The following is a 27085-nucleotide window of genomic DNA, read 5'->3' as shown; positions in this document are numbered from 1 at the left end:
TTACAAAATCCTCTAATTTTACAAAATTGATATGGCGAATATTGCTTGAAGTCTGAACTCAGGCTAATATTGACAGACCTGTCCTATTCCTAGACATTTTATTGTTATACTCTCAAAGTTAGGAGATGCATGAATAGATAGAGAGAGTTTGTTTGCATTCTAAACATGGAACATGTTGAAAAAAATTTCTTTCATTAAAAATTACTTGAAATATATTACACATGCATTCTCACGTACAGAAACATAACTTTTCTCCAATATGAAGACAGACTTACAGACTTAAAATTGTTCAGACTATGCCAAGGTAATCAGGTTCATCTCATTATTAACTTGGCCAACTTTGAGTTTCCCATAAATGCTCTGCCATAGGCAGCCGGAAGTGATACTAGTTTCTTTGCTTTCGGTACATAAGCCCGCTTTGTGAAGTTATTGTAATCATTAGCTTCAATGGCATCTAAGATCTGTCGGTACAACAACAACGATGCCCATACTCCCCATCTACTAGTTAAGTTGAGCTCTGAAACCCCCTTCTCTGCTTCATCATAGAACATCCTTGCTCGCTTTATCTGGCCCTTCATGAAACTACGCCATTTATTGGTCACTTTTCCACGAAATACGTCATCATCTGACAAGCCAGCTTGTGCTAGTTCATCTTGTGGGAGATAAATTCTTCCTCTACTAGCACTACAAGATCACATACGAGGTAGAAGTGTTTATGTATCATGAATCCAAAAATAAACTGAGTCTCATTGTGCCAATTTCAAGAATTGTGATTATCATCATTAATGGGGTTGTAAAATGAATCAAGTTGTTCGTGAATAGCTTAAATTTGGTTTGTGACGCTTGTTAAAACTCGATCATTAAGACAAAAAAATTAGTCTTGAACTCAAATTTAAAGCTCGAGTATGTAAGGTTTAATCATTGAAAATAAAAAGGTTTGGTTTGATATGTTTGTGAACACTAAAAAGATAATAGCTTATGCAATTAACATGTACAACTTAAATTGGAACAAACAGTTGGTGGTATTTAATTTCTTTAAAACATGTTTACTAGAATATGCGTAATAAGAAACTTACTCTTCTCCAACATCTCTGAGTATGTTGGTGAGTTGATTAGCAATTCCAAGGGCTAGTGCAGCATTGTAAACACTCTCTATTGAAGCCTTTGATTCTGGTGCTATCCCCATCACTGGAACACTCATAAGCCCCACAGTCCCGGCAACACAGTAGCAGTAAAGGTAGAGCTCATCGAAGTTCTCGTATCTTGATTTTCTCAAGTCTAACTTCATTCCTTCTATCATGTCTTTGAAGAGCTGTCCAAGGTAACAAGTTATGGTGAATATATAATATATTGGCAAATCTTAGCACAAATTGACATTTTGTCTAATATACAAGTGAGCATGCCAGTTTGTTTAGCCATTTGGAATGTACCTGTATATCAATAGGGTACTTTGAGACAGTATCAGATAGGGCAACATCATACACATCAGACGGTCGACCTTCAAAAAGATCAGTTAATCTTTTCTCCCATCTTTCTAGATCCTTGGGTGTGATGTATGTAGCATTAGGCCCATCCACAAGCTCGTCAGTCCTTCTGCACCACACTATAGAATAGAAGACATTCCATCCTTTCAATCATCACTTTTAATTTTCTAACTCTAGCTAGGCTTAATAAATGTACATCAGCTTTCAGCCTCTCATGTTTTAAATGCAGATATCAACTTTTCGCCTTTTTAAATGTATCAGGGCATACAATTGTAAAAATTATGTGAAAGAGTTTGCCTAAAATGAGAGTGAGAAAATATTTACAGTATAAACACTAGTTATTTAAATAGTAGGCACACCAAAATAAAATATGAAGTTCAGGTGATTTAGTTAGACTCTTCCAAGGCGGGGAAGAAAGAGATTGGAGATTGGATTTAAATGGGATTTGATTTGCCATCCTTGGCAGTACTATGTGGGTTTGGGTTTGGCTGAGTAATATGGCAATGCCGCTGTTTGCAACAACAATAATATGGTGGTGGTGGAAATGGGGTGGTTGAGGTCACTGAAGAGAGAGAGAGATTCCATGAGTGCGTTAACTGGAGTTGAGTTGGATTAGTCTAATTATGTCACCTAAATTTCATATTAATAAATCACATATGACATAGCTCATATTTATTTGTATTATACTAGGTATTTCTAGTATCAAGTGGCACCAATCATGATAAAAAAAAAAAAAAAAAAAAAAGTCTTAAATCACATTTATTGTCACATCATTTTGTAAGTTAATTAGTTAAAAAACTTTAGCATTTTCTATATAAAAAACCTACCTTAATAAAACTTCTAGATCATCTCAAATAATTGTATTGGTTCAAAACTTCAAAGGGAAAGAAAACTAATACATGCCAAATAAAGCAATGTTTTTAATGGGACCAATAGAGCATTTTAATACAAGCATGTCATACTTCACAATAAAATAAAAAAAAGTAATGTTTTTCCCATCAAAAAAAAAAGAAGTAATGTTTTTTATTTTTTTTTTGGGAGTTTCCGCTAACGTCACCTTAATGCGGCTTTTATCATACGCCAACGATAACATCACATCTTAATAATTGTTAAAAGAATTATGACTTTTTTTTTTTTGGTATCATTACACTTATTAAAGCAAAAAAGAATAAACACGAATACCTCTAATCGCCCAAAAGGCTCTTCGTAGTTCTGGCGTCATGAGTAATGTACCTGAAAATAGCATAAGAGAAGTGATTAGCTCATTTCCACAGTATTTCCCCGATTAGAGCATTAACATTTAAGAATGTTACTCTATACTATTTTACCATCTCAAAAAGTTACTTTATCAATTATACCATACCATTTTACAATACACCCTACATTCAAAAACTCTATTATTTTACTTTTTCATTTAATTATTTTTTTAATCTTTCCTTATTATTTTTTTCACATCATCACTTTTTTTCAACTAAAGGGTGAAATAAAAAAAAAAATATATATATATATATATATATTTTAGCATAGTGCTGCAGTACACTTCTAAGTTTAGAATTATACTGTAGTACTATTGCAAAAAATTTTGCAATAATGAGGTATAGTATTTTTTTATGCAAATATTTTTTAACTATGAAATGCCAAAAAGACCTTAGATATGACATTAGCATTCTTCAATGCTAATGCTCTTATACAAGAAATTTTAAGATTTTAAAAATGTATCAGTTAAAAATTACCGACAGAAAGTCAAGTTCCAGCAACGTATAAACTCTAGCTTTTATTAATTGGTTTTATTTTATTTTTAAAACCAACATTAGGTTGGTTGGTCTATCTAATCATAGATAATAAATTCACAGTGAAATGATTTAAGTGGGCCTTGGCTAAGGCTATGTAAGAATACGAACCGGGTTAAGGAAGACTAATCATGGAAGAAAATCAGTTCGAATCTTCACAAACTCTTTTTTTAAGAAGTTTGATAAAAAATATATAGAAATATATAAACTACACATGTATAATTAAGAGACCCTATTTATAGGTGATGTTCCTTAAATTCTCCTATATATTAAGATTATACTATGTGGTTACTTAACTAAAAAATACACTTACATCTTATGACAAAAAATCCACATAACAAAATTTTAAGAAAGACACCTAAGGAACAATATTTAAGTACTATACCTAAGTTTTTTCATATTTATTTTTTAGACAACGCTATCTAATAGAAAGTCCTTCTCAAAAAAAAAAAAATAATAATAGTAAAAAGTCAACACTCAATTGTTTTGATTGAATATATTTTCTATAAAAAAAATAATAATTACGAAAAACTTATTTGTTTTCCAATGTTAGGAAACATTAGAAAATGCTTTGTTGGGAAAATGAGTTAAAAAAAATTAGTAGTATTTAATTTATTTATATAATGGTTTATTGGATACGTGACACACCAAAAAAAAAAAAAAAAAAAAAACGCTTTTAGAACGTGGTTTTTTTTTTTTTTTTTTTTTTTTTTTTTTTTTTTTTTTTGTTGATTGCTTTTAGAAGGTGTGTTAAATATATTTATTAGTTTTTTGATGATTGCTTTTAAAAAGTGTGTTAAATAGAGAAAGTATAATATGTTTCGGTAATATCAACTTAGCATCTGTTTTGATATTTCTTACCCAATAAATGAGTGATATCTATTTCAAAAAATCACATCAGACTACTCCAATAAATTAATCACAATCTTCTATACTATCGGGAAGATAAATTAATTATTTATTGGAGTAATCTGATTTGGTTTTTTGAAACAAGTGTCACTCATTTATTGGGTAGAAAATACTAAAATAGATGTTGAGTTGGTATTACCGAAACATAGTATACTTTCTCGTGTTAAATATCACATGTACTTGAAAATTTGAGATTTTAAAATTTCTACATAAACAAACTCTTTTTTTAAGAAGTATGATCAGAAATATAGACTACACATGTATAATTAAGAGACCCCATTTATAGGTGACATTCCTTAAATTCCCATATTAAGATTATACTATGTGGTTACTTAACTAAAAAATAAAATGTGGTTACTTAACTAAAAAATACACTTACATCTTATGAGAAAAAATCTATATAGTAGAATTTTAAAAGGAGAACCTAAGGAACAATATCTAAGTACTGTACCTAAATTTTTTTCTATTTTTTTATTAGACATAGCTATCTAATAGAAAGTCCTTCTCAAAAAAAAAAAAAATAATAATAATAGTAAAAAGTCAACACTTAATTGTTTTGATTGATATATTTTCTATAAAAAAAATAATAATTACTAAAAACTTATTTGTTTTCTAATGTTAGGAAACATTAGAAAATGCTTTGTTGGGAAAATGAGTTAAAAAAAAAAAAAAAACATTAGTAGTATTTAATTTATTTATATAATGGTTTATTGGATACGTGACACACACACAAAAAAAGAAAAAGAAAAGAGCTTTCAGAACGTGGAAATTTTTTTTTCTGTTTTATTAACTTTTTGTTGGTTGCTTTTAGAAGGTGTGTTAAATATATTTATTAGTTTTTTAATGATTGCTTTTAAAAAGTGTGTTAAATATTACATGTACTTGAAAATTTGAGATTTTAAAAATTCTACATGAACAAAATTAGATAAAAGTTATAAAGGAAAAGAAATCCCGACAAACAACATGACTACTGAAAACGTTCTTTTTTTTTTTTTTTTTTTTTTTTGGTTGATTTGCGCTTTCCACCATTCCAAACATCGGAAAACACATAGAAATCATTTCCCAAAATATATTTTTCCGTAAACACAAACAGAGTGTTAGAAACAAAATAGATTACTGCCAGTACCAAGTCTACCATACATACAGAGGAGCTGAAAGAGCAAGTATATATACCCAAGTAAAATGTGTTGCCGTACTCGGTACAGACCTCTCTACACCTTTCATAAGCTTCATTCAAACGATTCCAATCACTCTCAGTTGGTTTTTTCAGATCCAATGCGCTCTCTCTCCTCTGCTTTCTCACCAGAGCTGCTTGCTTCAGCACCACTTCATACACCCTCTCCTCCGAGGATCTTAATGAGTTTGCAACTGCGCTTGAATTTGCAAAAATCCCAGATGAAAAACTAAGCTTAAACCTCCTTTGTGTGCAATAATTTCTGGGCATGAGACTGAGCAAGGAGTAATGAGCATTCATTTTGGGACAAACCACACAGAGAATCTCCTGACTATTTTTTCTGCTTTGCTTTTATACAAATAGTTTAGCCCATTAATAGTTTAGCCCATTAGACCGTTACCATCTGTCTCAAAAAATTACTTTATTAATTATATTATACTACTTTATAATATTTTTAGCATCTTAATTTTTATTTTACAATATAACACATTAAAATGATATTTTTATGTAATAAAATAATATATCCTAAAATCAACATTGTCACAGCAAACGACTTCTATTTCTTTGAAAATTTCTATGTAAAAACAGATTTTGCCTTCTGGTACCCTGAAATACAAAACAAAATATAGACAATTTTTTTTTTAAAAAAATTGCTAGCTTAAGCCACGGCCCAGAAAGACAACCAATATGAGCACACACAAACACAAAACGTTAAAACATTGCTTGCTAGGTGCCCGTTTGGATTCCACTGAATCACGAGTCCACGTTTTGCGTTTTCATGCTCTTTTTTTTTTTTTTTTTTTTCTTGCACGTGGACAGTAACCTCACATGGGTTCATTGTGTAGGGACAAAAATCACTATTCACGCACTGTTCACGTACTAAAAAATATTAAAAATGGGTCCCACGGTACTATTCACACATTTAAAAATTATTTTGTTACAGTACTTTCAGTTTTCAGTTTTCAGTTTCAATAACAATAAGTTCAATCCAAACAGACCCTTAATTAGAAAACATGAAGTACTTGAAAAAAAAAAAAAGAATTTTAACATGCACTTTTTAGGGTGAAAATAACCATATACCACGTTTTGACAAAATTTATGCTAAACTAGCACTGTTTCGAAAATATTTAACAATGTACCACTTTTTTTAGTACTCGAATTTCACACAATCGAGTTCTAAATAGTATTTGAGAAAAATTCTGATGCCACAAACTAATGCATAACTTTGTCCATAACTCATCACATGAACTTTGTCCACAACTCGTCACATGTGTGAATTGTGAGTAAAGTTGTGTACTAGTTTGTGGCACCTGAACTTCTCGCAAATTGAACTTGCTGGGGAAGCTTTCTAATGGGAAGAACTGAAGTCATCTTTATGTACAAAAGTTAAGACTAGTTGGCTTGCATTTATTGTGACTTGATGTGAAGAGTATGGAAGGAAGGAAAGGAACAAGTTGGCTTGTTGGCTTGCATTTATTGTGACTTGATGTGAAGAGTGTGGAAGGAAGGAAATGAAGAAAAGAACAAGTTAGCTTGCATTTATTGTACAAAAATTTTCCTGCCAAGCCACCTATCCAATAAGTAAGGCACTGTATCATATTTTAAAATGAGATTTTACTGACTTGTGCCCTAAGGGACACACAATAGTATACTATTTTTAGAAAAAGTTTTATTGGGAATTGAAAAAGTTTTGATAACTTTTTTAATTTTCGATAAAAATTTTTCAAAAATGGATTTGTTAATATATGTCCTAAGGGCATATATCCTTTAAAATGTAGTATAGTTTGTAGTACAGTTTACAGACTACAAAAATTCAACCCTACTGCATGCACTATTGAGTGTTAACCTTGGCACTGCCTATGACTTGTCAATGCCAACCTAATTCACTCCACTTCAACTTCGGTTTCAATAATGGATAGTATGTCCAACGCCATTGCGTGTCGGCTACAAAAATTTTGTTTAGGGGTCACTACAATATTTTAATAAAAAGAAAACTTGAATATATTGAATTACCGAAAAAAAAATAATACATAAAGTTTTACAATTTTATTCTACAAGTTTTCAAATTTTGAATGTTACATGATAGTTTATTATGAATATCTATTGTTAATGTGGGTAGCTATGAGTCTATGATCATTTTATTTTGTTAAGTTTGTTTAACATTTTTATCGTTATACAGTTGTTATTATTTATTAGACTCTGTTTTCATAAAAATATTTTAGACTAAATGACTAATTTCAACTCATTGGTTCCGTATTAATTATTAATGCACACAATTATACTTATTCATATATAAATTATACAACCTAATTTAAGTGTATATGTGTGCGAAACTTCCTTCTAGAGACTTGAATCCCGGGCCTTACCCCCTACACCTTACAAGCACTTATACTTATGGAGTGACCATTGCACCAAGGGTGTGCGGTGGTAATGCTTGAACAATCATTAACTTTACAATTGTTTTCTTGAATTTTACTACTTTATTACAAAAAGTTATTATAATATGATAACAATACAGCACACATGTAAAAAGCAAAAAACCTCTCTATTTCTTAATTATTAAATTATATAAAGTTATATTATATTTATATTGTACAAACAAACATCCACACACATCATAATTTACAGAAATACGTAACATTATAACAAAAAGTAATGTACACAATTAATATTAAACACACTCACACATATAATGTAAATTTATTTTAAAAAAAAAAATTATACTTACAATTCATAAACACTTACTCTTTATTCGGTTTCTATAAAAAAAAACTTACTCTTTATTCTTAAAGTCAAAAATACTTATAATAAAGATGTGCAAAATTTAAGTTAGAGTGTGAAAAAAAATATTTTAAAAAATAAATTAAAGTATTAAGCTAACAAAATAAAAATATTATATATATATAGCTTTTTATTTTGAAGTCAGGGGTTCATTTGAACCCCCTGAATTTGCTTTAGTGCCACCCCTGATGGTGTGGCTTCAACAGTGGACATTTTGCAGCTGGCATGGCTTCTCTTTACAAAGATGGAGAATGAAACAAAAAGTAGAAAAAGGAAAAAAAATAAATAAATAACGTACTCGACTTTATTAAGTTCGAGTATTATAAAGAAGTAATCAATTTTAGTAATATTGAGTACCACATTATTTTTTTCATTACACAAATTTCTACCACATTATTTTTTTAATTATACAAATTTCAGGTGCCATGCTGGCGACTCACTAGAAACTCAAGTTCACTGAACTCAAGTACTATTTAAAACTCGATTTTGTGAAACTTGAGTACTAAAAAAGTGATACATTACTAAATATTTTCAAAACAGTGCTAGTTTGCCATAAATTTTGTCAAAACATGGTATATGGTTATTTTCACCCTAAAAAGTGCATGTTGTTACTTTACCATCACAAAATTCCCAATCTTGCATATATTTTCCTATAATTCCTCAACAACCAAATAGAATGGACATGACAACATACCTGCAAGAACTCTACTGATTTAATTTCTTGAGCACCAGCCATTTCCTCCGACCTGAAACCACATAATACATCATAATTATAACCAAAAACAAAACCCCAACCAAAAAAAAAAAAAAAAAAACATTCTTTACATAGACCCATATCAAAATTTGATACTCTCCCAAGGAAAAAAGAAATACCCAGAAAACAAATCCCCCCTCCCCCCCCCCCCCCAAAAAAAAAAAAAAAACCTCCTTTACAACTCAATCAATCCAACATTTCATTATCAATAATAATATAAGTTTCGAAAATGAAATCGATCAAATGTGAAAGCAAGAACAATAATATCAGAGAGAGAGAGAGAGAATCTTTGTGTGAATCAGTAGCAAAGAGAGATGAGCTAGGGTTTGAGACTGATATAAACCCCAAGATATGGGATCAAGCCTCAAAAAAAAGAAAGCTAGAACTCCAATTCAGCCATATCCACCTCTTCCTTTAAGCACTGGCCATAGCAACCAAAAAAAAAACCCCACAGAACCTAGAACTCAAAATCTGTCGATCCACCGATCCACTAACCCACGACCCACACACCCACGTGGAGGCCCAACCACCGACACAAAGAGAGAGAGTGAGAGTTGAGAGCAATTTAGAGAGAGAGAGAGAGGGAGACAAAATGAGGAAAGAGAGAGAGAGAGTTGAGAAGCTTGACATAGAGGAGAGAGAAATAATAAAACAGATTAAAAAATAAATACAATAGTCTACAGTGCCATCCTACTTTTACAATTCCGATTGTTGGAGGTTTTTGAGAGACAAATGCTAAATAAGAGCAACATATGGCATTTAACATTTCGGATGCGAATGCTCTTATGGACCAAACTTTAGAAAGGAGGTTGGTTCTTTGAAAGGTCTGCCAATTTACAACAAATATGTGACCATAGACTAGTAGTTCAACAATATGGGAGAAAATGGGCTTTTGCCCCTATTGAGCAAAAAAAAAGAGCACTATGTCCATGTTTCCAAACTATATAGGGGCGTGTTCCTGTTTTGGTACTCGATCATCCAATAGTCAAGTTATATAAAGAACCCGATTATGCTAAAATCAAGTTTCCATCACGTTTTTGCCACGCCGGATCACCACTGTGGCTTTTTCGCAATAAAATATTCCAATTGGATTGTTCAAAACTCGACAATAATGAAATCGAATTATCTGCAGAATAAAATGAAATTTTGAATGTAACGTCTCCAAAACAATTTGTCTCCCTCAGTCCGATCAGTTGCCACCATTGTCTCCCTCAATCCGTTTAGTACACCCTTTCCAAGTACAATCCATCTTCAAGTTATCTTCTTTTTACCAATAGGCCGAAGCTCAACCCAAACCCACATCCTAACCTAACCGTGACCTGCAACTCTCACCATAACCCTTACCTGCATCTCTGACCATCAAGCTTAGAAATCAGAGTTAAAGGATTAGAAATGCATTAAGGTAATTTCCAAATTCTGAGTTCAATTTCTTTTGCCTTTGCATCTAATCTGAGTTAAGTTTGGCTTGTGCATTTAATCTGACTTAAGTTTGGGTTGTGCATGTAATCTAATTTGAGTTTGGCTTCTTAAGGCTAAAGAGTTCTTAATTTTTCTCTATTAGATTTTGCCTAATTTGCATTGATTTGGGTTTGCCTAAAATTCCTAATTTCCAATGAAAAAGGTAAAATGAATCCCAATGTGTGTTTGCCTGAGTTTTAACGTAAAGGTAAAATGAAAAAAAGTAAAACATCCTGGAACATGTATGTTTTTCCAAGTAAATTCTTTATTGGCTTTGGAACAACATCCACATCATCATCCTCATCCTGTCATGGGGGTTTATATATATATATATATAATATATATATATATATAATACATGTAATTTATTTTTATTTTGTTAAAGAAATGAGTTCCTCTAATATATATTGTGGTGATTAAGGATATGTAATGACAAAATTGTAACTAGTGTAAGAACAAGTGAAGGTATCTTACATCTTTGCTCAATCAAAACAAAAGAACATTCAAATGCTAGGATTACAGAGTCACAGTAGATCAACATTGAGACATTTGATTACCTATCAAAAAACAACAATGAGACATTTGATTTCTTGCGCGCCCCTAGTTAAAATTTTATTTCAATTCCTTGTCTTGACTGTGGAAGCATTTCAAAAATCAGAACTAGTAGTATCTCCGGATATTAAAGGGAAAATTTTAAGTTATTGTTGTATTTGTCCACTATCATAACAAGGAAAGGAAAGGAGGTGCAGGACTATATAGTACTAGCTAGAGTGCTAGAGAATTTTGCTAATTCCTACTCAATACAATTGCCTTTATTTATTTATTTTGGCTCTTTATAATTCACCACCCAAGACAAGATACTCATCTCATGATTATTACAAAATTTGACCCAAAAAAAAGAAAAGAAAAAAAGAAAAGCTTATGAAAAAAAATATATCAAGGCAACACAAAATTAAACTTCATTTAAGCTCTAAAAATTTAGAATAATGCGAAATGTAAATGTGGTAATTGACAAGCAAGTGAAATTAAAAAACACTTAGAATAAATGATAGAATCTTACTATATAAAGATAAAATGGATAATAGAAGTTTAAGCTCTTCTCCATTCGCATTTCGCAGTATCGATTCTGTCAGCTCATATCGAGCAAACTTACCTGAGAAAATTTAGATTTTTTTTTTAATAGGTTAAACTACAAGAGTCATACCAAGTATATAAGTAATGCGAATTTTGGTACAATCATCGTGTTCTCCATTTGCTGAATTAATCTATATAAGGCTATTAGGCATATAGCCATTTACGCCAAACATAAATCTATATATTACAAATTTTTATTTCAGGAAAAGAAATATAAAAAACTGATTTTTAATTCATCATTTGGAAGAGCGATAACTTAACCCAGAAGAGAAAAAGATAACGAGATTATAAAAAAAGAAAAAGAAAAAAAAGGGAATTGATGGTGACGAGATCAGCTATTGTAAAAATTTATATATATCTTGTTTGCTATAGAAATTTATCATTACAATTTCCAATTTACATCCGCATTGCAAAAATCAACCTCAAATTGTCACAAATTTTTAGCACAAGGCACGACCACTATGACTTCAGAGTTCAGAATCTCCCATGCTTTGCACAAGATGTCTTGAGTGTTCTTATTGTTCAAGTAATTGTTATTATTGTTTCAAATCAAAGCTTTTTTTTTTTTTTTTTTTAATTTCCTAGGTTTTCTCAGCAACCAAAGAGAGACTGTGATTAGTTGGTGCTGTGGAGAGGAAGTTTAATAGTGATTAGCTTTTTCGTTTGCTTGATTTCGAGTTTTTTTTGGCATTAGCCTCTGTTTGGTTGATGAGAAAAGTGAAGGAAAATGATTGTTTAGTCAGTTTTAATTATAGTGCATAGAGAGAACGTGGAGGTTTCAAATATTGATTGTTTTGCTGTGTTTTTTTTTTTTTTTTTGGTACTGTATATAGGCAAGAGTACAATGATTGCTCATTTGTTTCTAATAAATAAAGAGTTATTATTGTTTTGGCTTTTCTGTGCTTTCATTTTATCTCTCTGTCTCTTCGTTGCTGAAAAAGACAACATAAGACAACTAACTACAGTGAAAGGAGCTGATTCGAATATGAAAAAACTATTTGATAGATGTATTCGTATATGAGGAAAATGACCATTTGATAGCTATGATATCAAATCAAGCAAAAGGAGAGGCCGAGGCTGCTAGACAAAAAGCTAGTCCCCTGTTGGAATCCCATGTTTGGTAGATTTTTTAAAAAGTTGTTTGTCATATTGGGATCAATTTTTTATTTTTTTATTTTTTTATTTTTCGATTCAAAGCAGAGTAGGATTCTATTAAAACTAAAAGTTGAGTTCTTACACATTTTAACAATGTGGATAAATCAAAATCTAACAAAATTTGTAATCAAAATCTCACAAACATTCACATTTTACATTCTAAAATATTTTGTCCTCTTAGTTTGGTGTAATAAAGCTTCCTGATTGAAATTTGTCCCAGTTCATCAATCATGAAGCAATGATACACAGAGCTACTGTACCAGTTGTTTGGTAGATTTTTTAAAAAGTTGTTTGTCATATTGGGATCATTTTTTTTTTTTTTTTCTTTTCAAAGCAGATTAGGATTCTATTAAAACTAAAAGTTAGAGTTCTTACAAATTTTAACAATGTGGATAAATCAAAATCTAACAAAATTTGTAATCAAAATCTTACAAACATTCACATTTTACATTTGTCCATTCTAAAATATTGTGTCCTCTTAGTTTGGTGTAATAGAGCTTCCTGATTGAAATTTGTCCCAATTCATCAATCATGAAGCAATGATAAGCAGAGCTACTGTACCAGTTTTTCTTTAGAACTACTAGTCCGATAGTCCACTAGGAACGAATTGCTGTTGCAGTATGCGTTATCTAATCTATTGTATGCTTTTGCATATTGTCAATCCATTTTCCATTCAATTGAATAAAATCAAATTTTTAGTTTGGACTTATCATTCTTAGTGAGTAAGAGTAGGTTGGATGAGGGTTAATCATTAATATTCAATTTCACACTGCTTAGCCCACTAGTTATTAGGGGCTACAGTTAATGGGCAAATCCTAGTTTAGAGCCATTTTGTCTTCTTGCACAGTATTACCTTTAGAGTTTAGCCTTTCATCTATTGAGTTCTATCTTTAGCTAAGTCTGTTGTGGCAATGATGCTATTTGATCAACAGTCTAACCCGATCCGTGAACCTACAAAGAGGAGAAGGAAGAGAGGTGATCCCTTAAAGTCAGGTTGGCTGAGAGACTCTCCGATACTTAAGTCAGTATACAAACTATTAGAAGAAATGTTAAACGCTGTCTTCTTTTCTTGTACTTGTATTGGTGATCGTCCCCCATTAATATTTATGTTGCTCAAGGATGTAATCCCTTCAAGACATCAAAGAGATTATCATGTTTAATATACCCTCCTTAATTCAAGGGTCATCTCATGAATATTGAGATACATACCATAGATTTCAGTGCTATTATGCAAGCATGAATGCATTTCAAGATGTAAAAGAGAATGGAATATTAGAGAAGTTCTCTAGTAATGCTCCTATCAAAAAGAAAAATGATTTTATTTTCACTATAACCCCCCATAACCTATGAATGCTAAGTAAAAACACAAAATACCTCCCCATTTGAAAAATAAAAGTACTCAATAGGCAAAATGGTGAAATTATGAGTAGAGAGAGTTTATAGATAAAACTTTTGTATCATAATTTTTGCTATAACCCTAGTGTATGCAAATGTGAATTATGAGAAAAAGAAAGATGATAGATTCATGTGTAAACACTAATTACAAATTTACAATCACTTATGCATAGAGAGAGTTTATAGATAAAACTTTTGTATCATAATTTTTGCTATAACCCTAGTGTATGCAAATGTGAATTATGAGAAAAAGAAAGATGATAGATTCATGAGACATTTGATTCTTGCGCGCCCCTAGTTAAAGTGATACATTGTTTGGTTATACTTTACTTTCATGTTGGCTTGTCTACCTTTACCATGTTAATGTCTGCCTGAGATCAATGGTTTATTAACATGATTGCATACATGTTAGACATGCAGCAAGTGTCAGATGTGGATCTTGGACCCACAGATCGTACACAGTTGATGTGGCAATCGCAACATTGATCCACGGCGCTGTAGGGAACGCCCGCCACCGGCCAAGTACATAGTTGTACTGAATTTCGGACATTTCAAAATCATATCCTTTTCTTTCTGTAGGGTTCTTTGATTATTTGTAAATAGATGTTGGAAATTGTATCATTTCTCTTTTGGTTTAAGCAGAATTTTATTTAATCCAAATTAAAATTTTTCATAGATTTAATTGAGCATGAAGTGTACATAGACATTTAATGGGACAATATCCCAATTTGGATTGATTGATTGATCCCAAAATTCATTGTTTAAGTTTAATCCTCTTAAACTTAAACAATGATTTTTTGTACTAAGTAAAATATATATATATATATATATATATATAATGAGCACCTTTATATGAGGCTTGATGCTAGTAAAAGCATTGTTCTTAATATTCAAAATGTTTTGGTTCTTTCATGTTTTATCAAACATACTTCAATAAATGAGTGATGCAAGTTCATTATTTGGTTGATTAATTAGGATGCAAGTTCATTATCGAAAAATACCTAGTTCTCTCAACTAGTACTGAAGGCTACATATTTGGTTAACTTCAAACTTATTGATTACAATAGAAGGGTAAATTCCTATTTATACAGGTTGTATTAGAGTGCAACCATAAAATCAGCCTGAATTGATCTTATCTACTATTGAGCTATAGTGAATAACCAGTTAACATTGTACCTAACATATTGCAAAATGTTCGTAATGTTTATTGCTCTCTAGCAACCGTTAGCCTGCTATTTCTTGCATATTATTATTATGTAGCATTCTTATAGCTATTTCGTGTGCATTATCCTAACACAACACTCTTTCGTGTGCAGGTAGTGTCGGGCGTGCTAAAGTGTCGACGCTAATCTTGTGAGTTACCCCACAGTGGGCTAGACCCACAGATCGCCCGTTACATAATTGAGGCGGGTTTTGAAGGGTTATTCAAGGTTCCAGAGATGGAAGTTGATCACAGCATTGGTTGAGCGTTGGCGTCCAAAGATGCACACGTTCCACTTATCTCATGGAGAAATGGGTATCACCTTACAAGATATCAAGATGATGCTAGAGGTTCCTATTGATAGGTTGCCCATGATTGGGAAGGTGAAGTTGGATTGGAGTGGGTTGTGTTTTGAGTTACTGGGTCATCGACCTCTAGACCCGATACTGCATCCCTATGAAAACAAGTCTATCCTTGCTAGGGTGAGGATAAGAGTCAGCTGGCTTAAGCCATGGTTTAGCGATCCCTTAGCTGCGGATGCTACTGACAATCTAGTGCAGCAACATAGCACTGTGTCAATTAAAGATGATGCATTACTTCGTTAGATGATGAAAGAGATATTTTAGACTTCTCAGATTCAAGCAATGATGATTTCCAAAAATTTCTACCTACAAACATTAGACGTTGTTGTTAATGTTTACACGTTGTGTGCAATACAGAATGCTGTTGTTAATGTCTAACAAATGATGATTATGTACGTTCAACTTTTGCAAATCTAAAGATTAATTGTTCATTAGTTTTAGAAAATCTAAAGATTTTCATTTTTTGTCAATAAAATTTACACCACCAAAGACCTAATATAACCCAATGTACACACATAACACTTATCACCCAAATTAGATTTATTGTACATTACTTGTAACAAATTTAAAGATTGTCATTTTTAGTAATTAAAATTTACAACACCAAACAACTAATATAACCCCATTATACTCACATAACACTCATTCAAGAAAATATCAAAGCACAAGTAATACAACCTATCAAATGAAAATTCTTTTCTAACAAAAACATACATTATGGATGATAAACTTTTGTAATATCTAAAACTACTCTTTACCTACACCATAAAATTCTCTATGTACTTCAAACAAGAAAATGAGTTTCTTACCTGAGATGATAGAGAGATAACACTGAGTCTAAGGATGTATAGCTATGGTTCTTGAGGAGAAGCTGTGAAGAAAATGAGGAAATTATGCACATCTATGAAGGGAGGTGTGTATAGTAGTATAACTCGATGATGCTACAGTCGAGTATTGGTTACTAAACTCGATGTTGCTTTAATCGGGTTAAGTACACGACAAAAACACTTCACGTGCAAACAAGTGATTTTAATTTCCTCAGTAACTCAATTATATTAGGATCGAGTTCCTATATCATTAAAAATATTGCGGAAAAGCCACGGTGGCGATCTAGCGTGGCAAAAACGTGATGGAAACTCGGTTTTAGGATAATTGAGTTCTTTATATAACCCGATTATTGGATGATCGAGTACCAAAACAGAGACACGCCCCTATATAGTTTTGAAATAGGGACATATTGCTCTCTTTTTTGCTCAATCGGGGCAAAAGCCCATTTTCTCCATAGTTTAGGCATTGTTTATTGTGGACCAAACTTTAGAAAGGAGGTTGGTTCTTTGAAAATTCTGCCAGTTTACAACAAATATGTGATCACTGACCAGTAGTTCGATAATAACACAAGAGACACAGACACTCCCCACAGAATATGAAAAATAATTAAGTGATTTCAGTATGAGAACCAATAAACAATTGTTGATAAAATTATTATGTTTGTTGTGAGACTAATAGTATTTAATATTTACAAGACTATTAAGTAAACCAAATGGTACGTACTTGCCACTATGTATTAGGTAGACGTGGCAAACTGGCCAGTTGGGTTGGGTTTGAGTCGGGTCAATTGGGTTGGGGGTTGGGTTGGCCCGTAATTTCACTTAAAATTTTTCTTTATAAGAAAACATATATTTTTCATTTGGAAAATCACACAGCAAATTACTTAATGTAAAATGCATTACTTTGAATTTATCACTTATATCAATAATGAGCTTAGATAAACATATTAATACTTGTTCAATAATTTTAAAATTATACAAATCCCAACATTACTAACCATAACAAAATAGCACAAAAGATAAGTAAAACAAATACACAAGTTTCATTTTTACACAATATCAACATCTTAAAACATAAAACAAAATTACAAATGCTTTATTGGATAACTAATTTGACAAAGAATAAAAATATATAAAAATTTTACAATCTTAAAAACTAATTTTATAATCTATTATCAATTATAGTTGACACTCTATTTCAATTTGAAAATATACATTAAAATTTGATTGTTTAGCTTATTTATGCATAATCTCTTTTATGAATATAATGCTATTGTTAAAAAACGCACACTCCAGGAAATATTATAATATTTTGAAAAGCCATTTATTTGAACATGAATTGTTAAAAAATAAGCCTAAACATTCATAATTTATGCTAATTTCATTGATATTTTGGCTTCACTCTTTTTGCACTTATGAATATTTCTCATACATGTCTATAATTTTAAATATATGTTTTTAATTCTACTATAACTAGATTATCTTGGCATGTATTTTGTTATTTGATATTTAAAAATATTTACTCATTACAAAATGCTTTAACAATTCATCTTTCAATTCATTTATATATTGTTATGTAAAGGTCTCAATTGTTTCCTTAAACCCACAACAAACAATTAAACCAATATTGTCTTTTTTTTTTCTTTTTTTTTTTTTAACCTAAAAAAAGTTTTAAAAAAATGTTAGGGTCACGGATCAAGGTGGGTTGACCCAAAAACAAGTGAGGTCACAAGACAACCGGTTTTTGCTTTTAGTCTAAAAATTCAAGTTTTGGTCGGGTTGGATCAGGTAAGCAAATTATGACCCGTTTTGCCATGTCTAGTATTAGGTCCTCCCAATTCAACTTTTCTATGGACGATATAAATATATATATATATTAATGAAGATGGTTTGAGTAAACCATGAACAAAGACTAAGTAATCTCACTTTAAAGTTACTCACTAATATAAATCAAGTTAAGTTCCTACATGCACATTGTCGTCTTTCATTTTTCTACTTGTTTTCTTCAAACTGTGATGAAAATATTGGATGAAATCATGAAATACATTTTTCTCCCGTGGAAGATAACTGGGGAGAAATTAAACCTTGATTCTAAAAATATTTAATAAATTCAACTGAACCTATTTGTAATGAGGTGAGCAAAATAGTGAATATAATGCTTTACAGGTCTTGAGTTCAGTTTTCCTTTATGTCTTTCAGGGTGTGGTTCAATATTTAATTTGAGGCGTAAGACAATAAGACAATAATAATTATAAATTTGTCCTGAAATATTAATTCACTCCTTTAGCCATTAGTCTCTCTTGCCGTTGAACATTATGTAATGGAGAGCCAAAAGACTAGACATCCCTGCTCTCCAGCCAAGACTTTCAGCCTTTAACTGTCGTTTAGGCCCTCCGTATGCATATTTTTTTGCACCACAAACACAAGGCAAAAACGTTTTAGATATAGTAAGATGTATTTGCACCAAATAAAGATATGCATTTGGAATAATGCTAGAGATACAAACTATTTTATAAAAAATTTTATAAATTACTGATATGGTGAGTAATTATTGGTAAATAAAAAAAATGATATTAATAGTAGGCCTAGATGAAAACCAATAAGAGGTTAGTCACGTCAAATAGTTTGTGGCTGTAACATTATTCATGTATTTGCTGTATTTCTATTTCTATGGTGCAAATAGAGATATACAATTCTTGTATTTCTATTTCCATTCATATAAAAAATTCCATATCAGTTATATAACTTATGAGCCAGCAATAACCATCAGTTAAAAAGGGCAGCAAGTCAATTCATTGTTGTACCTTTGAGTGAGATGCCTACTATAGAGAAAACTGGAATGCAGTAGATCATAAGTTCGAGGATAGGAATTAAAACACTTGCACCAGTCGTGATAGATTCCAATCAACCCTCCGTCAAATATAATGGACTCAGGTAGATCAATAAGTGCTACAACAAATCTGAAAGAAGCAGAATCTCAAAATCAGTTCAGTGAATAGATAAAGGGTGATCCTGCAGTATGTCATTGACTCCATACAGCAAGGAATGAGTGATGAAGAAAAAAAAAAGTGGATTATATTTAAGGCCATCTATTAAATTATAGAGCCCTCTATTTGTTTGTTCAGCATTATGGAAAGAAACACTACAAAATGCGGGGGCCTTGGGCCGCGTTTTTTATAGCCACGGCTTAAAAAACGCGGCCCAAGATAGACTGAAGCCGCGTTTCATAAAAACGGGGCCATAGATGGGTTCTTAGGCCGCGTTTTTTAAGCGGGGCCATAGACGGGATCTTAGGCCGCGTTTTTTTGAGCTAAAAACGCGGCCTAAGGACCTCCGTATTTTATTTTTTGGCAAACTTTTTTTTTTTTTTTTTCTTTTCCTTAACTATGGCCGCATTTTAAAAACGGGGCCATAGACAGGTTCTTAGGCCGCGTTTTTTTGAGCTAAAAACGCGGCCTAAGGACCTCCGTATTTTATTTTTTGGCAAACTTTTTTTTTTTCTTTTCCTTAACTGTGGCCGCATTTTAAAAACGGGGCCATAGACAGGTTCTTAGGCCGCGTTTTTTTGAGCTAAAAACGCGGCCTAAGGGCCACAATTTTTTTTTTTTAATTTTATTAAAGGAGGACCTATAGCCACGTTTTAAACGTGGCTATAGGTTAAATCTATAGCCGCGTTTTAGACGTGGCTATAGGTCCTCCTTTAAAAACAAAAAAAAAAAAAAAAAAAAAAAAAAAAAATTGTGTTTACAAGTGTTGAACCCATTCGGTGGGTTTTTTTTTTTTTTTTTTTTTTTTTTACGTAAGTCTATAGCCACGTTTTAAACGCGGCTATTGGCTTAACCTATAGCCGCGTTTAAAACGTGGCTATAGGTCCTCCTTAAAAAAAAATTGTTTTCAAGGGCTGAACCCATTCGGTGGGTGTTTTTATTTATTTATTTATAAAGGAGGACCTATAGCCACGTTTTAAACGTGGCTATAGGTTAATCCAATAGCCGCGTTTAAAACGTGGCTATAGACTTACGTAAAAAAAAAAAAAAAAAAAACCCACCGAATGGAGAATATGGAATATGCCATAGAATATTCTATGGCATATTCCAAAATATTCCATAAAAAAAAAAAAAAAAAAAATCTGAGATTTCAAAATTTGAAACCTCAGACTTAACTTAACCACTCGTATGGTCCTAGCAAAAGAAAAAAATAAGCTCCCTCACAGTCTCTCTCAAAACTCTCTCAATCTCTCTCTTTCTTGCTGATGCTGTAAGAATGGGTTTGTGAAAATATGGAGTTTTGTTCATTGTTGTTTGAGTTTTGTTCATTGTTTTTCCCTTTAACTTTCTGTCTCTCTTTGCTTTAGATTTGAAGATTTTGAATCAATGAAGCTAAAGTGCCTCAAAAAATTATCTCTCTTTGCTTTATTTTTCTTTGACCCATGGCCGAAAATTATTTTCTTTTGTTTGATTGTGTTTTGATTAATTTTTTGTTTGAGCATATGGACTCTTTTTGGTTGTGTTTTTGTTATGGGGATTTTTGTATTTTTGAGTTTGTGCTTTTGTTTTCCTTGAATAGTTTGTGTTCAGTTTGGGTTGATTTCGTTGAAGGAGATGTTTTGTTTGTGTTCTTGTACTGTTTTCTTGTATTTTAGAACATGTTGTGGTTGATTAATTTTGAAATTTTCTGGGTTTTTGTTTGAATTTGAATTTGCTGGGTTTGTATTTTTGTTTTGAATTTCTTTATTTATTTAAAATTGAAATTTTAAAGTTTGAAAGTATTAATTTTAAAAATTTTAATTTTAATTTAAAAAAAAAAACTTTTGATTACCGAAAATTAATTTTTGGTAATCAAAGTTTTTTTTTTTTTTTAAATTTTTTTTTTAAATTTAAGGGTATATAGTCGCGTTTTAAACGTGGCCTAAGGTTAAACCTTGGGCCGCGTTTAAAACGCAGCCCAAGACCACAACCTTAGGCCGCGTTTAAAATGCGGCCCAAGACCACAACCTTAGGCCGCGTTTTAAACGCGGCTATAGGACCTGGTCTTGGGCCGCGGTTAAAAAGTGTGGCCATAGGACCATGAGTCCTATAGTCACAGGTTTTAGGCCACACTAGAAAGCGTGGCCTAAAAAAACGCGGCTATAGGCTATAGCCACGTTTTTTTGACATATAGCCACGTTTTAAAAACGCGGCCATAGAACCTTTTTTTTGTAGTGAAAAAAACTAAGAGCAATAAAAAAACCGGAGACTATCAGTTAACTAATAAAACAAAACAAAAAATGGAATTAAGTTATTAACAAAGGGCTAACTCTATATACTTTACCCTTCCCGATGAGCATTCATATCACATTCCTCACACTCAACCCGTTTATGGCAAGGTCATTTAAATAAACATCCAATACAAGGGAAGACCAATGTTTTGTGACGTCCTAAAACAGTTCTTCAGCACCTTATCAATTGATAGGATTGAGGTTTACTACTAAGCCACTTGGGCCAGCTGAACAAGTTACCCATACTTTCAACCGGAAGCAGAGAAAGACAATGACTGAGAGCCAGACCTGCCACAGAAATATAGAAAAGACTAGTACATGTATGGATAAAATTCAGAATAGTATTCTAAAAAAGGTGATTCACAGGCAATGGTCCAGTAGCTTTAGTAACAGTAGCAGCAGCAATGTTAGTGTGATGGAGAGATGGAGTGCTTTGGAAAGATATTATGAACCATCTTTCCTATCTTTCCGTTCACATAAAGGGGGGTTATTATCTCTGCATTATTCATAGCAGGAAGGTGAGACAGGCTTTTGGTATATTACAAGCACAATTCCAGACAAATCAACAGTCCTAGCCACAACCTTCCAGCTCATTAATTTGGTAAAAGTCACAATAGCTGCAAGAAACGTTAAATGAGGATGTCTAACTTTGATAAACCAAACTTCTATTCAAGCTTTTTTAGATCTCATATTGGTAAATCTGAAAAAGTAAAAAATAGCATTATGAAGGTAAGAATTATTAAAAATCCATCTAAGAAATTATGAGGATTTACAGCAATATGATTAAGACAGAGTGAGGTCAGATAACAAATCCTTCCATACAGTCTGATCTCTTAAATCATCACGATTAACTGGTGTCGCAGACCATACCAGGGGAAAATAAAAAGAAGACACAACATAGGAAATGAAAACAAATTAGTACACCAGACTTAATAGTGAAAAACACTTGCACAAAGTACCATTTTCATCCTAGTGAACCCCGCATCATGCACAATGAATCAAATCATACGCATTATCTTGGAAAGGTCAGCCTTCGTGTTCCAATGACTGACAAAGTAAGCAAGAATTCCCCCTTCAAGAGCAAACTGTATCTGAGCTTCTTGCTCATCCTTTGGAGCAAATGACATGGTAGTAACATTTTTGTCCCCATTCAATAGTAGGTAAAGTCTGTAGAAAGAAAGGAATGACAAAGATCATTCAATAGTCTGCAACAAAATTACCATTAATGCCAAACACAACAAAATTACCATTAAGAATTTATACTAAAATTGTAGAGTAAAAAAAAAAAAAAAAGAACCAGCATCTTCTCACACAAGCAAAAGTCAAAATTTTCTTTCCATTCAAGCAAATAACAAGGTTTACAGATCACAATAGGTCAAGCATTAGAATACAAAACAAGGGATAATGAATCAATATGTACCACACAACACAAATCCACACAAAAATGGTCTGATATTTATATACATATACATAAGAGTTTGAGATATAACCATTGAAATTTCTGGACATCAAATACTATCAATTTAACAAAACAAAAAGAAATCCCGGTCATTGGGTCAGACGGCATCTAAGACAAATGCAGGGTCTCCATCATATCACTGGTATCTCCAGAAAGATTGCCGGCTAGTGGCTTAGTAGGTTGAGAAGACGATTTAATCGATTCAGGCTCAACAGGATCAGCAATAGCTTGAAAGCTTGACTTGTAATGATCTCGTTCAATGGTCAGCCTGCTAATATCCATCCTCAATGAGTGTAAAGCCATCTCATGCTCTCTTTGAAGATCTTGCAGGTGGCGCTCTGCGCTTTGTCTCTCCTCCTGCAGTAGACGCTCTGCGCTCTGTCTCTCCTCTTGCAAGAGATCCCAAGCCTTTCTAAGAGAGGCTATCTCAGTCTGTGCAAATATGCAATCTTGATTGAGCATGTCACGTTGCTTGATGATTTCAGAGACAGCCTGCGTCTCATCATCACTGTTTGCATGCTCAGCACGGGTGGGGCAACTCCCATCTCCAAAGTCAAACACCTATACAGAAGTTAAAAAAATAAAAAATTCATAATGAAGATAAATGAAGAAAAGAACAGAAGAGGAGGAAGGCATGATAGAGATACGTTACATACGTACCTGGCCAAGAGAGAAGCAGCCGCGGATTCTACCATCAATTGGGAAGGGGGAATTGATGACATAGTGGGCGGAATGCACGAATTTTGCCTTGAAATATTTTTCTTCAGTTTGATCATCCCCTACGTGTGGGTTCTGAAAAATTACGATGCTAATGAGTAATGACACGTTTTTTATAATCTTCGACAGCACCTTGATCGATGCTAATATAGGGATGGGGAGGCATGCCAGACAACACAAAACAAAAGAATCCATTCCCCAAGTGAAGTAAGCTTGAGGAGGAATACTACTGTTGAGGAAATATATAGATAGCATCCATACCCATCTCCTTAGAGGCATGATAAAAAGGGCACTTTGCAGCCAATGTCATCTCCCACAATGTCCTCTTTTCTGGACTATTTTTTATTTTTTCTTTTATTTCTTCATCATCATCTAAATGCTCATTGCCAACAGCAGCAGCAGCAGCTAATGGGACTTTAAATGCAGCTACAGTTTCGTAAGAATGTCCATAAAGGAAACCCCCGACAAGCTCACACCTGCCAATGAAAGTATTAGTAGGGCAGCCAGGGAGTGTGAGGCATTTTATCCATTGGCCACCATCAAGATCAAAACTGTAAAGACAGCTATAAAGGCCCTGCCTGGCTAAAAGGAGAACCCTTTTCCTTGCCTCCTCAAGATCAACAGCATGCCCAACCCATTCAGTCTTTTTATTCTCAATGTCACAAATAATGGGAGGGGGATTTGGCAACACAGTCCACTTATCATCTGAAGGATCATACATCTCAAACAAAGCTTGCTCTTTTATGGCTTCCTTTTCCGCTTAAGTTTTTTATCTTGTTGCCGCCTTGGAATGTGAAAGTGCTTCCAAGCACGTAAATCTTCTCATCAACCACAAAGGCCACAGGTTTAGACTTTCCAGTGTTCATCATCATTGCTTTCATAAACTTATCATCATCGGCATCGGCGGCAGCTGTTGTGGTGGGGTCAAAAATATAGACATCCCGTGGATAATCATCCCGTGTTACATTGGAGTACTTTTTCTTAATTTCTTCATCAATGTCACCATCATCACACAAATCCAAATCATCATATTTGCCACCAAATAAGTAAAATTTTGAGCCCAATTGAACGCAACACATGTAGCGAGGGTATTCTCCCAATTTAAGTTGGAGGACTGGATTTGGGTTTGGAAGTGGCTTCACTTTAACTGGGGGTGCAGCAGTAGGAGGACGGGGGAGAGGGTTTGGTAGAGCAATCTCAAACAAAGAATATATCAATGGCCCACTTCCAATTGCATGCTCTAAATATACGTACAGTTTTGTTGCCGCTGCTGCTTGTGACACGACTTCCCTCTTCTCCGGCGAGGAAGCCATCATCGGTGGCAGTATCGGTAGCGACTTCTGATTGTGATGAACTAGGGTTTCGTTTGTATTTTGTTTTATTTGAAGAGCCAGTAAGAGTGACTGGACTAATTGACAATTGGGCCGAATCGTGTGTGTATATATATATCTATATGTGTGGACTAAGTGACATTTGGGCCGAATCGTGCGTGTGATATAGAAAGAAAGAGAGAGAGAGAGAAAGAAACGTTAAGAACTTAACTCTTTCTTCAAAACCGCACCAACTCTCTCTCTCTCTCCTTCCTCTGTTCTTCTCTCTTCTCAGATACCCAGCCACATCCAACTCATCCCTCTCCACCGGTCTCACTCCGCCGCCAAAAACCGCCGCTCCACCATGGCTAAAGCTCGCAGTTGCGGTTGGTTTCTGGGCTTTTTCATTGAATGGGGATTTTATGGGTTTTTGGGGTTTGATTTTATTTATGGGTTTCTCATTGAATGGGTTTAATGGGTTTTTGAGATTTGATTTTGATGAGTGTTTGGGGTTTGATTTTGGTTTATGGGTTTCTCATTGAATGGGGCTTACTGGGTTTTTGAGATTTGATTTTGATGAGGGTTTGATCACTTTGATGGATTTTTGGGGTTTGATTCTGGTTTATGGGTTCCTCTTTTTTTTTTTTGGTAATGAATTTATGGGTTTCTCATTGAATGGGGTTTAATGGGTTTTTGGAATTTGATTTTGATGAGGGTTGAATTCGTGTGAAGAATTTGAGCGGGTTGGAGAAATTGATGGTTATGGGTTTGAACAATTTGTGCAATCTGTGGAGTTTGGCGGAAGTTTTGGTGGTGGTTTGGCAGAGATTTTGTGGCAGTGGCGGTGGTTTTTGTGGTGTCTCAATGTCTTGGCAAAAATGGGTTTGAGATGTGGTGATTTGGGATTTTGAGTTGCAGTGAGAATGAGAAGAACAGCCATCTTTCTAGGTTGACATATCTCAACCTCTCTAACTAATTTTTTTCTGGCCTGATTTCGTCAAAATTTTCAGAGCTTTCGAAGTTAACATCCCTTGATCTGTCATATGATTCTATGCTACATTAAGAACTTAAGAAAGAAAGAAAGAAAGAGAGAAGGATATGCATTTTTAGTTTTTTCCGTGCGTGTGAGAGAGAGGAACGTTAAGAAGTTTTCTTTAAATTGGTCATGGCCAGGTGTCCTTTTAATATCTTAACACGTGAACCAATATGCAGGAAGTGCTGCAAAGTTTGCAGCAAATCCTTATCTTTTTTGGAGGCCCTTTTTTGGTATTTTTGTCTATCACATCTGTCATGTAAAATGTAATATAATAATTTTTTATTATTTTTTTTGAGAAACTTAAGATTTCATATTGAATAGTAGATTTTTTTTTTTTTTTTTTTTTTTTTTATAATTTTGAAACTTTTTTGGATTATTTTTACTAGGGTAGTTTGTATTGTTGCTTCGACTTAAATTTTAACTTGCTTAAATAATTCTTATTGACTTTTGAGACATTCTTTTTCTTTCTCTTTATTTTTATTTTCTATTTACAACAAGTGGAAGGAGTTCGAATACAAATTTTCCACGTAATCAGAATTGAGCAATTGTATTGTGTTACAACTCTCTCTCTCTCTCTCTCTCTCTCTCTTTTCTTTTGGATGGAAAAGTTACATGGCTCTTAATCTTTTTTTGTTATCAAAATTTCTCCTAGACAATGCGCGATTTCAAAACTAGTATATGTTCAAAACTAGTGATTACTACTAGTTTTTTTTTTTTTTTTTTTTTGCAAAATACCATTTTGCAACATATATTTTGAAATCACGGTCAATTTCATCCCTATTATTTTCTACTTACCCTCAATTTGGTCTTTACCATCAACTCACTAATAAAAAAATGTCTATGCGACTAATGGATTGCACAGTTAGATTTATAATCAACATA

General features: G+C 32.9%; 2 protein-coding genes across 3 annotated transcripts in view; both read right to left on the bottom strand.

Moving 5' to 3' along the window:
• Positions 1–173: 173 nt before the first annotated feature.
• Positions 174–27085, bottom strand: part of LOC126696756 (phytoene synthase 2, chloroplastic-like) — a 102398-nt gene continuing 75486 nt past the window's right edge. The window contains exons 1-5 of one of the 2 annotated variants that reach the window (XM_050393458.1): positions 5357–5736; positions 2667–2717; positions 1431–1603; positions 1077–1312; positions 174–684 (exon numbers count right to left, since the gene is read on the bottom strand). In XM_050393458.1, the coding sequence (XP_050249415.1) occupies positions 315–684; positions 1077–1312; positions 1431–1603; positions 2667–2717; positions 5357–5657 (1131 nt within the window). In that variant the 5' untranslated portion in view covers positions 5658–5736 and the 3' untranslated portion in view covers positions 174–314. Of the gene's footprint in view, positions 685–1076; positions 1313–1430; positions 1604–2666; positions 2718–5356; positions 5737–27085 lie in introns of those variants that run through there. The other variant, XM_050393455.1, reaches the window with a different exon arrangement.
• On the bottom strand, positions 23113–26277 carry LOC126696759 (uncharacterized). The gene is made up of 2 exons (XM_050393460.1): positions 23801–26277; positions 23113–23701 (listed from the first exon to the last, which is right to left on the bottom strand). Exons 1-2 carry the CDS (start codon positions 24134–24136, stop codon positions 23249–23251), a joined length of 789 nt encoding a protein of 262 aa, XP_050249417.1. The 5' UTR covers positions 24137–26277; the 3' UTR covers positions 23113–23248.

Source organism: Quercus robur, chromosome 8 (assembly GCF_932294415.1).
Source record: "Quercus robur chromosome 8, dhQueRobu3.1, whole genome shotgun sequence".
NCBI lineage: Eukaryota > Viridiplantae > Streptophyta > Magnoliopsida > Fagales > Fagaceae > Quercus > Quercus robur.
Note: the sequence above shows the minus strand (reverse complement) of the source record. Positions and strands in the feature narration are given on the sequence as shown.